Consider the following 16,405-nt stretch of genomic DNA (forward strand, 5'->3'; position numbering starts at 1 on the left):
CGGGTGGACCTCCCGTAGGCATGACTGCGGAAGGTCCACCGGAGCCGCCTGCCGCCCTGCCAGCACACCCTCCGCAGGCGCGTCTGGAAGAGGTCTCCTGGAGCCGCGGGACCGGCAGCGCGCCCCCTGCGTGCTTGGGGCGGCCGAATTCCTAGAGCCGCCCCTGCTTATTTTGGCGCTGCTGCTGGTGGCGGCACCGCCGTCAGAGCTGGGTGTGCAGCCACAGCCGCTGCTCTCCAGCTGCCCAGCTCTGAAGGCAGCATAGAAGTAAGGGTGGCAATACTGCGCCGCCCACCAAAATTACCTTGTGACCCCACAACTCCCTTTTGGGCCGGGCCCCCCAGTTTGAGAAAGGCTGGTCTCCCCCGTTAAATCTGTATACTGTAGGGTAAAAGCACACAAAAGACCAGATTTCATGGGGGGAGACCAGATTTCATGGTCTGTGATGCATTTTTCATGGCTGTGAATTTGGTAGGGCCCTACTGATCCTCCATCTTTCCCTCTCCAGCAAGAAAAGAGCATTGTCCAAGAGACGATTACAAGTGCATGGGTTTGATCCAGCTGTACAGGTCTTTCCATTTCACAAAGTTCCCATACTGCTCCGCTGAGGCCTCATGGAAAACACTGACCCATGTTCATTGTCGAGGCAATGATGTATCTATCTCATTCCCTGGAGATAGCTATGTGCAAAATTCACCTGGGGCATTGAAGGCTGTACAACACCCTCCACATCATCTAAATTGGGGTTATCCCAAGAAAGTTTTTGGTGGCCTAGAGTGTGGCCACCAGCAGGAGTTCAATGCCCCAGGTGAATTTTGCACATAGCTATCTCCAGGGAATGAGATAGATACATCTCACTGTAACAATTTTGCCTAAAATACTATACATGGATAGACACCCAGCGCTGCCCAGAGGATTCAGGGAGCCTGGGGCAATGCAATTTTGGGGTCCCTTTCCATACAAAAGTTGCAATATTATAGAATACTCTATTCTCAAGCTGCCTTCACTAGCAGGACCAAGTACCTAATTAACCTTAGGAAAAAACAAATAAATATGCACAGATACATGTCCAAATCATTGTCATTTATTTATGTAGGGTTTTTTTGCGGACTCAGTAATAAAAATAATGTACAGTTGTCTGTTTTTTACTGGACCTAAACAGAATACAAACAAAATAAGGTGCTTTGCACATTCCTGTCTATTTTATTGTTTCTTTTGCCTTTTAGGCTGCTCTTTTTTAGATTTGCTAGCTAGTAAGGCTGCTGCTGTGAAAACTGATACATGTATATTATATGTAGCACTTTTCACAGCAGACTTAGGAGCTACCTGGGAGGCAGTGAAAAGTGATATGAACAAACATCGCTTTTCACAGCAGACTTACGCAGCTCTGGAAAGCCGGGGGACAAATTAAGCCCTGGATGGAGAGGTGGGTAGGGAGGCCAGGGGCAATGGGGGTGAGGGGTGAGCCCAGGGCTGGAGCCCGAAGCCTCCTGGCTGAGGGATGGAGCCTGAAGCCCTGTGGCTGGAGCCTGGCGCCTGCCATCCCAAGGCTGAAGCCGGAAGCCCGAGCCCCAGTACCCTTGGGAAGGTGGGGAACTCACACCAGCTGCCTGCTCCTCTGGCATTTGTGGCTGAAGAAGAGGGCAGGGCCCAATCCCTGCTGGCAGCCCCAGGGGGAGGGCCACTGCTGCTGACCCCCATCACTGCCCAGGAGGCTGTGGCTGCAAGAAAAGCCTTTGGTGGCCGCATTTGAGAAACACTGATCTAAACACTGCACACAAGGAACCACGTACTGCTCCAGAAAGGGTCTGCACGCTCCCTCCACAAAGATCTACACTGACATAGAGCTAGAGGGTGGAGCAGTGACCACAGACGAGCTGTGCGACCATCCCGTGCTCCGTGCCAAACCTGGGAGTGGTGAATTTCACTTTCTCCTCAGCCCTTCACGTCACTCACATAGCGCGCCAGCACTCAGGCTGTATGTGGGTGACGCGGCTCTCACTCCATACGCAGCCGTAGTCCTCCAACGGTTACCTCGCAATCACGGCCGCAGCACACACTGCCACGTCACAGGAACAGAATGGGTATTTCGGGCCAGGAATGAGACGCCAATGATGCTGAAGACAAAAAGAGCCTGTTCTCATGCAAAATTTCACTAATAATAAAAAGCCAGAGAAGGAAAGTGTGGTCCAAGGGATAGGGCACTGGCTTGGGAGTCAGGAGACCTGGGTTCTAGTCCCATCTCTGACAATGATGTACTGGGTGACCTTGGGCAAATCATGTCACCTGCTTCCCCTCCCACCTGTTTGTGTGGTTTGTCTATTTAGATTATAAGCTCTTTGGGGCAGCAAGTCTCTCTCATTACATAAGCTATAGGAGAGCAGGCTACTATTATGTATACCGAGCCTAACATGCTAGAGCCCCGACTGCATCTGGTGCCACCTCAAGGTGCTAGTGGGTTACTAATACTAACATTACTAGCACTAAGAGGGAAATTGTTTCTCTGCTCCACCCATTCTCCACATGCTTCCTTTTGAATTCTGCCTTTATTCTATCTTAATAACTTAACACCGGTCAGTGGATCACATTCAGTCCCAAACAACGCAGCTACTATCGTCCACGTACATTTCGAAAATATTGCTGTCATGGTTTGGTTTATGTTTACTGTTACTAACAAATGAAAAGTGTCCCCAGACACTGCCACCATCATATCTACATGGTCTGAAATATCAGAGCAAAGGAGAGAAGTCAACTTCCAGAAGATCACTGTAGAGTCATAATTTTCAAGGCCAGATGGGACTATGATAATCATCTAGTCTGACCTCCTGCACAACACAAGGCAGAGAATTTCACGCAGTGATTCCCACATCAAGTTCGTATTTTATGGTTGAAGTACATCATCCCTTTTAGAAAGACATCCGGTCTTGTTTTAAATATTCCAAGTGCTAGAGAATCTACCACATCCCTTGGTAAACTGTTCCATGACTTAATTACCCTCACTGTTAAAAGTTTATGGCTTATTTCTAGCATGCATTTCTAGCTTAAGCTTCCAGCCACTGGTTCTTGTTATGCTATTTGAAATCTTCTCTTCACTTAGGTACTTTTGGATTGTAATCAAGTCACCTCTTAACCTTGTCTTGGATAAACTAGATTGAACTTGTCAAGTCTTTCCCAAGTAGGTTTTCCAGGCCTTGAATTATCCTTGTAGCTCTCTTCTAATTTTTCGGCTAGAACTCATACACTGTCCTCAGGTGATCCTTGTAGAAAAAAATCACTCCGCAAATATTCATTGTACCTTCCTGTAATGAACTTGAGTTCAGTACCATGCAGCTGTCACACAAAAGCAACGCTGGGCCCCCAGTTGGGTATTCAATACAAAAAGTTCACCCAATTAAAATAGCACACAAGACGATTGGCGGGATAATGGCCAATAGGATGTATATTACTATCCAATTAAAGTGGAGAATATTATAGGAAAAAAATAAAATATAGGAAATTAAATCAACAGCAGATATTTACCAGCATAATGGGTCAGAATTCACTAACAGTCACCACTATGATTTTCCATTCTAAGGAGAGGGCATAACTGGATCGTTGGCACATGTTAACTTTCTAACGGCAACAACTCTATTTACATTATACATGGCTTTTTGAACTGTGACTTATTGAGACTCCACATTTGTCAAGTCTTAGTACAGCACATAAGAAAAATAAATGTTCCTTTTCTTTCTCCTCTGCCCCCATGTTACCAAGTCCTTCTTTGACCAACTAACCTCCCCACTTAGGAACATACGTGCTTTTATATTTCATCTGAAACCACGGCTACTACTACAGCGTTCTACTTCCTGAGCTTGTTACCACTAGTCTGCCTCCACTCACAGCAAAAAAGAAAACTCTGCTTTCAGATTTCACAGTGGCATAAGGGGAATGCGGCAAATGGAAAACTGCTGATTACCGGCAATTAGTAAAATGATAAAGTTACTGAGCAACCTACCGATCCAAAGAAACCTTCATTAATCTCCATGGCAGGGTCAATTTAAAAGTTTGAAGCCAGCAAGAAAGAATGGCCGGAGAAGTTGCCAGCCATATACTTGGACCTGTTTGTTCAACAGCCCATATATTGGCTTTATTGGCCACAGACTGTTTTATAAAGCAAAGGGGGAATTATATGGTATCATTCAGTTAACTAGCTTTGAAGAATAGACTCTGTGCACTACCATATTGATTGTCTCTTTGAATTTGAAATAAGGCCTTTCTTTGCACTAACAGAATATATGTAGACAGTCATATATCACTAAAATTACATGGCTGAAGGCTACTGTTATTGGTAACTTGCAAACGTCTATTAGCACTGTAAGTGAATCGAAGCAGGTCTGGACACAAAAGAATGGTTGAATTTGTGAAACTTGGTGAGGTGGCATCCAGAAAGCATAACAACTTTCAAATGAAAGGACAGGAAGGGGTTAATAATAACGAGCTACCTGGTGCTCTGATCTGCAGGCAGAAGGGGCCACTGTGGGGTCACTTTCTTCTGCAGTGGAGATGCTGTTCATGGGTCCCAGGATCCACCTAATGGCTGCAGTGGGCAGGCCTGGGATGAAGGGGGCATGCGGTAGCAGAGGCCGGGGAGGCTGGGCCTCTTCCCTTCATTTCGAGGGTGCCCAGCAGAGAATCTCTCAGACTCACAGTACAGCCAGAGAACATATTGCTTTTACATCTGGGCCCCTTTGCAGAATGTCCTGGAGCCAGCTGTGGCCATGGGAATCCTAAGGAGCGGGGCCAAGGCTGCTGCAGGGGCAAAGAGCCCTGCACTGATCTCCAGGGCCGCCCAGAGGGGGGGGCAAGAGGGGTAATTTGCCCCAGGCCCCGGGCCCCACAGGGGCCCCCACGAGAGTTTTTCGGGGCCCCTGGAGCGGGGTCCTTCACTCGCTCCGGGGGCCCCGGAAAACTCTTGCGGGGCCGGGCGCAGGAGCTTCTTCCGCTCCCGGTCTTCACCGGCGGGGGGTCCTTCCGCTCCGGGGCGGACGGACCCCCCGCCTGCGAATTACTGCCGAAGCGGGACCCGCCGCCGAAGTTCAGCTCGGTCTTCGGCGGCAATTCGGCGGCGGGGGGCCCTTCCGTTCCGGGCCCCGCCAGCGAAGTGCCCCGAAGACCCGCGGCAGGGCCCCCCACTGCCGAATTACCACCGAAGACCGGGCTGCACTTCAGCGGCGGGTCCCGCTTCGGCGGTAATTCGGCGGCGGGGGGGCCCCGCCGCGGGTTTTGGGGGCACTTCGCTGGCGGTCCCCGGAACGGAAGGGCCCCCCGCTGCCGAAGACCCCAGGCCCCCGGAATCCTCTGGGCGGCCCTGCTGATCTCAGGGTATCATGCCTTGATAGTGATGTCTATCTGCGGGACCGAGGGTCAGATCCTGCCTGCTTTCTTTTACAAGGGAGAGGGGACAAACCTGTCTTCCCTCACTTCTCCCAGGCTCATTGTCTCTTCTCTATTTGCCAACATCTTAAAATGCCAAAGCTTTTCCTGTCCATCTCTCACTTGTCCATCCACAGGAGGCAGAAGGGGACTTCTCTCCTGCTGTCCTCTGTGCCTAAGTGACCCCAAGCCTCTTTCAGTCCTTCTCATGCCCTCCTCTTTCATTCCTATCCTCTCCCTAACAAAATACTCACCTAGGAAACCCATTCATCACCCAGAAACTACAATGCCTTCCATCCCTCCCATACCACAACTACACAAGCCACCCACAACTTACATTGTTTAATGGTACTGGAAGCATGTCTAACACTCCTGGAAGCGTGTGTATATGAACTGCAGCAAATAAAAGTACAGCAAGAAAGCCTAGAATGTGAGATGTGGGGAATAACTGCCCAAGGAAGCTGATGGAAGACCCCTTGTTCAGGACACTTAAAGTTAGATCGGTCAGATCCCTACACATTATATTGTAGAGGACAATCCTGCATTTCCTATGGTGGATGTCTTCAAAAACTTCCACTGACAAACAAGCTACATCTGTGAGCAAAGTGGTACCACTTCCTAGAATAGGCAGAGCACACAGAGGGCTATGAGTATGGGGGCCCAATTCTCAGCTATACAAAGGCCCCTTGATAGTGCTCTGGTGATGTTCACAGGCCTTAGAGAGGGTGTTACATTATTTTTGCCAGAATGGCAGAAAAGGCTTTTAGTATTACTGAATTCAGGCCAGTGTGTCTACTAAGGCTGCAGTAGAATCATAGAATACCAGAGTTGGAAGGGACCTCAGGAGATCTAGTCCAACCCTCTGCTTAAAGCAGGACCAATCCCCAGACAGATTTTTGCCCTAGACCCCTCAATGGCCCCCTTGAGGATTGAACTCACAACCCTGAGTTTAGCAGACCAATGCTCAAACCACTGAGCTATTCCTCCCCCCTAAGGGTAACCAGATGTCCCAATTTTATAGGGACAGTCCTGATTTTGGGGTCTTTTTCTTATATAGGCTCCTATTACCCCCCACCCCTGTCCTGATTTTTCACATTTGCTGTCTGGTCACCCTGGGCTGCAGACACTGAATTACCATAGCCAAAATAACAAAGGCACTTAAAGTTGTGAGGTGCTCTCTTACTGAATCTAATTCTGGCACCTTCATGTTGACTTTAATCAACACCTTAGAAGAGTCAAGTCATTTCTTTTTATATGGTTGGTGGTTTCTTTTGCATTCAGAGAGGCTTTTGAATGTGCCTGATGTCTTTTACCCCTTTGATGTGTCTAATCTGAAGAATTAATTGACTGGTAAAAGTATAAAATTCATCTTTTTCAGGAACTCCAGAGCAAAACTTAACCATGTCACTAATCATACTGAAAATCATAGCTTCATATGCATTACCTGGCATCACGCAACTACCAAGCCATGACTGATTTCTTTTCATCTTAAAAACGGAAGAAAAACATGCACTGCCAAAAATACAATACCCATCTGAGTCTTCAGAATCCTTTGCCAGCCTGTTCCAGGACAGAGTATAGTAAGAAAAAGAATCATACATGGAAAAGTTTTATTTCATTTAAACAGGAAATACTATGAACTAGTTGACTGTAATAATGTAAAATAGAACTCAAAGGGGAGGTGGTAGCTTTTTGCCACCTTTTCTCTTCCCTTATTCTGGGCTGGTCGGGGGACTGAAATTACATCTAGTGTCACTGTAACCCTCTGAGCTGCTCTAAATTATGCCAGAGGCAGTCAGCCACTATGCCACACATTCAGTCCTGTCCCAATCTGCTCCTGATAATCCCCTTGTGTCTCTGACACAGCCCCTGCATGCAGGGGCGGCTCTAGACATTTTGCCGCCCCAAGCACGGCGGCATGCTGCGGGGGGCGCTCTGCTGCTCGCCGGTCCCGCGGCTCCGGTGGACCTCCCACAGGGGCGTCTGTGGAGGGTCCACTAGTCCCGCGGCTCCACAGAAGCCACGGGACCAGCGGACCCTCCGCAGGCACACCTGCGGGAGGTCCACTGGAGCCGCGGGACCAGTGGACCCTCCGCAGGCAAGCCGCCAAAGGCCGCCTGCCTGCTGCCCTCCCGGCGACCGGCAGAGCGCCCCCCGTGGTATGCCGCCCCAAGCACGTGCTTGGCGTGCTGGGGCCTGGAGCCGCCCCTGCCTGCATGGAGCAGGGAGCGCAGTTAGCACAGGTCAGTTACATCAGTTTTGTGCTACCCAAGGAATCTCCTGTGTCATTTGCACCTTTGGGGAGCTTTCTGCCTGCTGAGGACTGAGCCTAAATGCTTCCTTCTTCACTTTGCATAGTTTCTTCTCAGAATAGATACAGCTTCCATAAACTGACCAGGACTCCCCAAAGAAATATTTCACCTGCACCCAGAAACAGTACAGTACCTACAATCACAACCAATAAATCTATGAAGCCTTTTCTCCTAACACCTCTATGACCTTGATAAAATATGCTTTTCCTACAGGAAGCCCTTCATCACCTGCCATGCTGCTTTGTCAGGCCTGTCTGCCCTTTTCCGCCATACAGCCAGAGTGGCCTCTGCTCAGGTGCTGTCTGCTGTAGATTGCTATCATATGATCTTTCCCTGAACCAGCTGCCTCATTGAATCGATATTGATTCAGACTTGGGTTTCTGCAGCAAATCTATTGCATTTCCATTAGCAGGACTGCAAATGATCAAACGTAGAAGGCTTCATTTATATCATTCCAGCTCCATGTCGCAGAGTAAATGCACAAATACATGTTAATGTGATCTGAGCCAAATTATGCCGTCTTGTCTACTGCTGGGAAAGTAGCATATCCCTTTTTAGAGCCAAAGAATATCGTCTGCAATGCAACCTGCAAATATAATAGTGAACTTAAAAGTACAATAGGTGCAGAAAGATAATAATCCAAGTCCCCTGCAGTGACAATCCAAACTTAGGGCCTTATCATGCCCCCAGTTTTTAAGCAGTTCTCCCCATTGATCAGAAACTAATGACGTGCTTCGGCCCCAGCCAGGAAACCATGATGAATACATACTTACATATATACTTACAGATTGTACATTTATATATGCATTCATATAACAAATATACATGGCTATATACATATATAAAGAGACAAAGATTATTGAAGTTCTCCACGGTAAGAGCAGATACCTAATTTTCAATGACAAAGGAGGCTTACAAAGAAATGTTCAGATCAAGAAATTATAAACAAAAGCAGCCCCAACAAACTAAAAAATGGGTAATTGCAATCACTTCACTCTGAAAAAGCCAGAGCATTTTTAGAAGCAAAGGCTTTAGAAATGGCTACATTTGAATGTTATGAGCTTTACGTAACCAAATATTGAGTCAAGCACTGCCCTGAGTTACTACAGCTACAGTCCAGTGACTTTGGGGGGGGGGGGGGGGGGGGGGGGGGGGGGGGGGGGGGGGGGGGGGGGGGGGGGGGGGGGGGGGGGTCAATTTAGCCTTCTGCACATACAAACTGAATAATTGTTTTTCAATTAATTTATTTCATTAAAAGGGGAAAAATGGGAGCAAGAAACTAAAAAAAAGAACCAAAACTACACAAAATGAATAAAATGTGTGATCCTATATGGTGCTATAAAGATTTTATTATTGCATGTTTTGGAAGACCTGAATACTTCATTCATGGCCCTGCTACTTGTAGCTAATATGAACGATCCACATTTATGGCACCCCACCCCTGTTTCACACACACGCATGTGTGCTTGTACATTACAGCCCTGTTGTATTCTGGGTATTATTACCTTGATTACACACGGGTAAAGCTCCTCTCAGCACTTGGATACTCCAGTGACAGCGCTTTAGGAATACACAAAGATTGGAGGGCTCAGTATCCGGGAATATCCTTAACCAAACCTGCTTAACAGAGGCCCAGCTACATCTCTCAGGATTTACAAAGCTAGGCAGCCAGCCAATGTCTCGCTATTGCATTGTGGGTTTGGGGACCCTTTTGAACACTTTTTCGCTGGGACCCTTGGTCATTTTTCCAGAGGTGTAGGATGTAACCCAAGGATCGGCAACCTTTCAGAAGTGGTGTGCTGAGTCTTCATTTATTCACTGTAATTTAAGGTTTCACGTGCCAGTCTTACATTTTAACGTTTTTAGAAGGTCTCTTTCTATAAGTCTATAATATATAACTAAACTATTGTTGTACGTAAAGTAAATAAGGTTTTTAAAATGTATAAGAAGCTTCATTTTAAATGAAATTACATTGCAATTAAACAGCCCCTCATCCAAACTCTGCGATCCCGATTCAGCTGCAGGTGTCCAGCTGCAGTGTAGACAGACCCCAAAAAGCATTCCCCAACTTGCACGAGCAGAGAAAGAGAAAGGAATAGCACACCCAGGCCTGTGACATGACATAATCCCTGCACGGTGGAAACCACTGCATAAGGAAAGCAAAAGGTGGTGGTGTGTGTGGGGCGGGAGGTGGGTTTGAGACAGAGAGGAGAGAGCAGGTGAAGAAGAAAACTCAAATGCAGAGGTATAAGAGCCAATAAGGAAAATGAGAAGAGGTGAAGGAGGCAGCAAAAAAAGAAGAATTAAGGGCACAGAACCCAGGGTAAGGAGCAGAAATGTGGAAAATACTGACAATGTGATGTAAAGCCACTTAAACGTCAAGTTTTCCCTTCATTTTTTTCCAAACCCTAAAATAGGCCCATTTAGATCAGAAATTATGCCATGGTGCATCAATTATTTTGAGTGGAAAGAGGATTATTTTTGAGCTAAATGGTCCTGTTCTCAAGTCCAAGATGGCTTTTTAATGGCCTGAACACTGAAAATAATCATTTTGCTGACACTTCTCCTGAGCAAAGGAAGAAAAAGGGGAGACAAGTAAAACATGAGGCAGAAATCAGAGAAATGAAAATCAGAAGAGCTGTCAAAGCCAAGGGCAGACCAGTAACAGCAATACGTACAGCTTTCCATCTTTAATGCACAGTGCAAGCACCAGCTAACCCCTGGGAGATAGGGACATATCATCATCCTCATTTTACAAATGGAGAAACTGAGGAAGCGAGGGGTCGTTTGCTCATAGGGATAGTCACTGGCAGAGCTAACATTAGAATTCAGGAGACTTAGTTCCATAGGCTGACCACTTGGCTATGCCAGCTCAGTGTGTATGAGTGGAGACACAAGGAAGAGCCATTCTGCCAGGAGGAGCCCAGGTTTTTAGTCACAGTGAGGCAGCACTTACTCATAGACTCATAGACTTTAAGGTCAGAAGGGACCATTATGATCATCTAGTCTGACCTCCTGCACAATGCAGGCCACAGAATCCCACCCATCCACTTCTATAACAAACCCCTAGCCTATGTCTGAGTTATCGAAGTCCCCAAATTGCAGTTTGAAGACCTCAAGCTGCAGAGAATCCTCCAGAAAGTGACCCGTGCCCCATGCTGCAGAGGAAGGTGAAAAACCTCCAGCGCCTCTGCCAATCTGCCCTGGAGGAAAATTCCTTCCCGACCCCAAATATGGCGATCAGCTAAACCCTGAGCATGTGGGCAAGACTCACCAGCCAGCACCCAGGAAAGAATTCTCTGTAGTAACTCAGATCCCAACCCATCTAACATCCCATCACATACCACTGGGCATATTTACCTGCTGATAATCAAAGATCAATTGCCAAATTAATTGCCAACATTAGGCTATCCCATCATACCATCCCCTCCATAAACTTATCAAGCTTAGTCTTAAAGCCAGATATGTCTTTTGCCCCCACTACTCCCCTTGGAAGGCTGTTCCAGAACTTCACTCCTCTGATGGTTAGAAACCTACGTCTAATTTCAAGTCTAAACTTCCTAGTGTCCAGTTTATATCCATTTGTTCTTGTGTCCACATTGGTACTAATCTTAAATAATTCCTCTCCCTCCGTAATATTAATCCCTCTGATATATTTATAAAGAGCAATCATATCCCCCCTCAGCCTTCTTTTGGTTAGGCTAAACAAGCCAAGCTTGTTCATCCAGAACTGTCAAACCAGGCGTCTCAAGTGGCAGAAATGTCAGAAGAGACTAAATCACCTGAACTGACGGAGGAAAACAAAAACGAAAAGATAAAAAGACAAAGGAGCCGTGTAGGCTGAGCCTGCCTGGGATGAGCTCAAGCAGCTCTGCAGTGGCATGCAAGAAGCCTGCTGGCAGGTTCCAGATCTGGCACCAAATGATGCACTCAGCTATGCTGATATATTAATCTAAGCTGCTCCAGTAAAATGGATTTACTTCTGATTTAAAGTGATGCAACCTGAGAGCAGAATTTGACCCACCTTGTGCAGTCAATTACAGCCGTGCAAGGGGAGTGTTAAATACCACCAAATCAGAGTGATGGGGCCCATTTCAGTGTGGCATGCACCTAATATTGTCCTTTTCACTAGTGCAAAGTCAGAATCTGAGTGTTTTACGGTTACTTTGCATTGATGCAATTGACTATGCAAAGTGCAGGGCTACAAAGACTCAGGCCAAGGTGTAAGGAAGTGATGAATCAGACTCTGTGGCTGTCCAGAGGAGCTATAAAACCCATGGCTCTAACTCGAATGTTACTGAGATCTTAAGACTAGCACCACAGCTTTCTAGCTACAATTTATCCTCTACCTTCACTTGCAAATTATCAATTTTGCTCACATGAATAGGTTTAAGAACTTAATGGAAATGGAAAGTGAAAGCAGCTTAAAGATCTATCAGGAGGGAGGAATAGTTTAGGTATTATGCAGCTATAAACAAAACAATTATTATGAAAACATACCCATTAGAGGACTATGGAAACATAATCATTAGAGTACGTGATGCATTGCTGCAGGATTGCACTTAAAGAGAAAAAATATAATTTAGTTCCTGCACTGTATTCCTATTCATAAGATCTACATGTCTGAGACATAATATTATATAGACCCCATCTAAATGAAACATTCATACACATAATTTAGCTGAAACTGACATGCCTCATACAGGTGGACACTTAAAAATGTTTGCTTCTGTTCTCTGTTTCAGCAAAGGAAAAACGACAATTTAAAATGGGGAGCCACCAAGGGAGGAAAGGCACTATTTCTGTACTGGGAGATCACAACGTATAATAATACAAGGTAGACTGGTTTTGGGACTAACACAGCTGACACAATTACTAGGATTGTCTTTCTCCTGCTCTCTCCCAGATTCCAGGATAAAGAAGAATCAATTAGCCCTCAACAGACTATGACCTTGAATAGTATAGCTCTAAACAGAATATGCTGAGTTAGATAGAAAAGGGAAGAGGAGAAAAGGATTCTAAAGTGCACTAAAGAGTCTGGTTCGGAAATGATACGTCAGTCACAGAATAGGAGCCATGACAGCTCTTACTTAGCCCTGGATGAAAAATTATCAATGCAAAGGGAAAGCTCACATGCTTTTTCTGAATAAATTACTTAGTCATGCCGGGAAAAGGAGAGAGGGTGAGATGCCATAAGGCCAATCCAATTTACAGACATTACTTCCTGAGACAACATTCCCAGAATTTTATACTTGACACAACTGTTCATAAAGAATAAAGTTTCAGTGCAGTTTCTTGTTTGTCCCTCTAACTTTTGCTGGGCATAACATAAAATATGTTCAAAATGCAGTTTAAAAAACCTCAGGACCAAATGCCTCTTTGAACTCTGTGGCAGATATTGTGCAACCTGCCTTCCCACCCTTATTTCCACAGGGATGCAAGGAACTGCAGCTGCTTGAAGCTTCAGAACTTGCTACACTTACGCTTTTAGGCAGCAGTAACTCTTTCCCACTCAGTGCAAACCAAACAAAATCAATTGCCAACCCCCTCTTGCCTTTCTATCAAGATCTATGTGGAAGTCAGATCCCTTAACATACTTAGTAGATATTTATCTAAAAAAATTAATTCCCGGACAGCCATTTATTTCCCAGCTGTGAGTGGATCTGAATGCAGAGAATGGCTTGTTGCCTGTGGCTGCTCACCGGCTAGTCTTTTTTCATTTACTTCAGACTCTGAGTGATCAAGTGAGGACAAACCAGCTCTTCCATGTTGAATTTTGCAGGGTGGTATGTTGTTGTTTTTCAGAAGCTGCTTTTGATTCCTCCCACCCCCATCCCCACCCGCAAGCCATTGCAGCGGGACGGCGTTCTCAGGTCACTCTGCGAGGTGCAAAGAGGTGGTGACTGCAGTGATATCTGTCACACCTTTAATGACACTTTTGAGATTTGTAGATGATACTGCTACAAAAAGGAGTTGCTGTGCTAATGACTTCTGGGAGGAAAAAAACCCTTTTGTCATCATTGCAAAAGCTGGCCCCAATAACTTAATCCATAGTCACCCAACTGATCTTAAACTAGGCAAAAAAAGCTTTTGTTTGACTGAACACCCATATTTTCTTATCAGACACTCATCCTCTGAAAATTTACTCTCCATCTAACAGCAGGCAAAAGGCTACACAGGGTTATACATTTTTGTCTTTAAATTTTCCTTTCAATATCGTTGGAACTTCATTTGACGTTATACTAACTGGGCCATGGGTCAAGTCAATGGAAGTATCCTACGTACACCAGCTGAAGATCTGGCTCATGATATATTCTAATATAAAACATAACTAACCCAAGATGATTACTGGAGAGTAAATGGTGCTCCTTGATGCCGCCATTGAGCCTGAGCATTCTTCAAAGCTGGATTCAGTGGCAAAACTCTCATTGGTTTCAATGGAAACAGGATGAGGCCAAGTACATATGAATCACCAAGTCATCAGCCTGCAATGGTTAGGAAGGGCACAACGGAAGGAGACTAGAGGTTCTCCTAAGCAAGCTTACAACAAAATTTGTTGCCAGTTTTAACCACTGGAGACCTCGATTGTGGATATCCGGCCTGGGCTCTAGCACAGCAGCATGCTGTCTTTTCATTTACAAGAGTTACAGAGATCACAGGCCGTCCAGCCTAACCTGCTCCCATCTGACAGGTTACAATGAAACATCCAATACATCATATTCCAGCAAGAAATTACTTAGATGTTTTACAATGAGCACGGAGAAATTTCTCCAGAAGCTTGATTTGTAAAAGGCTAATTCATTCTACATGTATGAGCTCCTTAACCAAGTCATCCTAACTAAATCAATGAGACAACACTCATGAGTAAGGTTTTGAAGCATCAAACCCTTGAGGAGGAAAAAAAAACAACAACCCTGTAATGAGCCCTGAATGAAAAAATAGCCATAATTGTAATTGCTACATTAACAACTCTGGAATGCCTAGAGCTGCTACAAATGTACTGTAGCCCTTTCCACTGCACTCACTGCCTGCTTCAGGAAGATGGCAGGGGCATTTATCAGCAATGCAAGACAGGAAAGAGGAAACAGAAGTGCTTTAGAGACAGGACAATATTAACAAATATAGGGGACTCAAAGCAATATGCAAATCAAATTGATCACTGAAATGGCAGGCTAAATTACATGAAAAAGATACCAATCAAAATGTAAATAAACTGATTCATCTTTTTGTATAATGTATGCAATGAAATAACTTGTGAAGACTTGCCTCTTGGTAACTGGCCAGGATATATGTCTTTAAAAATATCCTTTCTGGTACAACTACTATGTCTATTTAGCAACAGTTTCAGAGAGCTTGTGATCCACCCCTGTACCTCGCTTAGTTTATTCAAACTTAACATGCAATGTCAGATTCAAGGAAAAGATACAGAACAATCGAAGTCCTTTGTGGAAGAAAAAAATTAGCTGCTACTTACAAAGATTTGGAATGGTTTGGGGATTAGTTTCTGTTGTTTGTGCCTGAGAAAGGGTGGTAGTCTCTGTCACCTCAGGCTCCAGCGTGGGCGGAGGGAAGGAAGGTGCGGCGGAGGACAACAATGAAAAATCTAAGACACGGTTATGCGGAGAAGGCAAGAGAAAAGGCTTGGAGGGCACTAGCGAACTATCAGCTTGCACTGTAACTTCAACCTTGGTTTCAGGGCTCGGTACTGGGAAAGGTGAGGTATGCACCACCGAAGGCACCCAAGCAGACAGAGCAGTAGGTTCCACTGAAATCACTGGGTCTTGTCCTATCCTCCCAGGGTCTAGGTGGGTAGGAGAGTCATACTCAAAAATTTTGTCTACAAACACCCACTTGAGGCCAGCAATGCAGAGGCACAGGCTGAGCAGGCAAGCCAGGATAGGGACGATGCAGATCTTTTCAGAGTTGAGGCAGCCCCTCAATCGCTCTGCCTCCAGGCACACGCAGCAAGTAGCAGCAAGGCCTGCTATTGCCTGGACCCTGCCATCCTCTGTTTGCATCCCTGACATGTTGTCCTCAGCTGGGAGCCCTTCGAGAGATGCAGCAGGGTTCAGCTGAGTCGAGGAGTGGGGAAAAGTCTCTGCAGATACTTCAGACATATTTAAGCATAAAAATCTCAACCAGCTCACCTCCAAAAGGCCTTAACTCTATCACAGTCCATTACTATGAGACAGGGAAAAATCAAATCACCCAACTCTGGAAAAAATCATACAGTGGAAGTCAGTAGAGAGTCCAGGTTCAAGAACATCATCTGAACTGGGAGAGGATAAAAATAAAAAAAAAAACCCTCTCCTATTAAACAAGAAATAGAGTTGCTTAGTAATTATTTAGCTCCCATTTCCTGGCCACTTTTATAATTCCTTCAATGCCTCTCAAGCCATCCCAGCTCTTCCGAGGGGGGTGGTGCAGGGGGGGTGGTGCAGAGGGGTGGGGGGGGGCGGAAACTGCACCAAACAAAGCACAAATAGTTGGATTAAGTGAACCAATAGCCCAAAGCGAAAGGCTGGCTCCTCACCTTGAGCATCTGAGGCTGGTGTCTGCTTAGATGAAGAAAACAATTGTCATGCAGCAGAAGCAAAAGCAAAATCAGAAACAGCAGCAACGGCGGCAGCAGCGGCAGAGGTAACAGTGACAGTAGCAACAGCATCCTGTTGTGTTAAAGC

General features: G+C 45.7%; 1 protein-coding gene across 4 annotated transcripts in view; it reads right to left on the reverse strand.

Moving 5' to 3' along the window:
* Positions 1–16,405, reverse strand: part of NRG1 (neuregulin 1) — a 261,497-nt gene that overhangs the window by 128,039 nt on the left and 117,053 nt on the right. The window contains exon 1 of one of the 4 annotated variants that reach the window (XM_045021029.1): positions 15,199–16,007. The exons of 1 other annotated variant lie outside the window; for it this stretch is intronic. In XM_045021029.1, the coding sequence (XP_044876964.1) occupies positions 15,199–15,841 (643 nt within the window). In that variant the 5' untranslated portion in view covers positions 15,842–16,007. Of the gene's footprint in view, positions 1–15,198; positions 16,008–16,405 lie in introns of those variants that run through there. 2 more of the 4 variants (XM_045021032.1, XM_045021031.1) reach the window with 2 other exon arrangements.

This window comes from Mauremys mutica, chromosome 6, assembly GCF_020497125.1.
Source record: "Mauremys mutica isolate MM-2020 ecotype Southern chromosome 6, ASM2049712v1, whole genome shotgun sequence".
In the NCBI taxonomy this organism is placed as follows: domain Eukaryota; kingdom Metazoa; phylum Chordata; order Testudines; family Geoemydidae; genus Mauremys; species Mauremys mutica.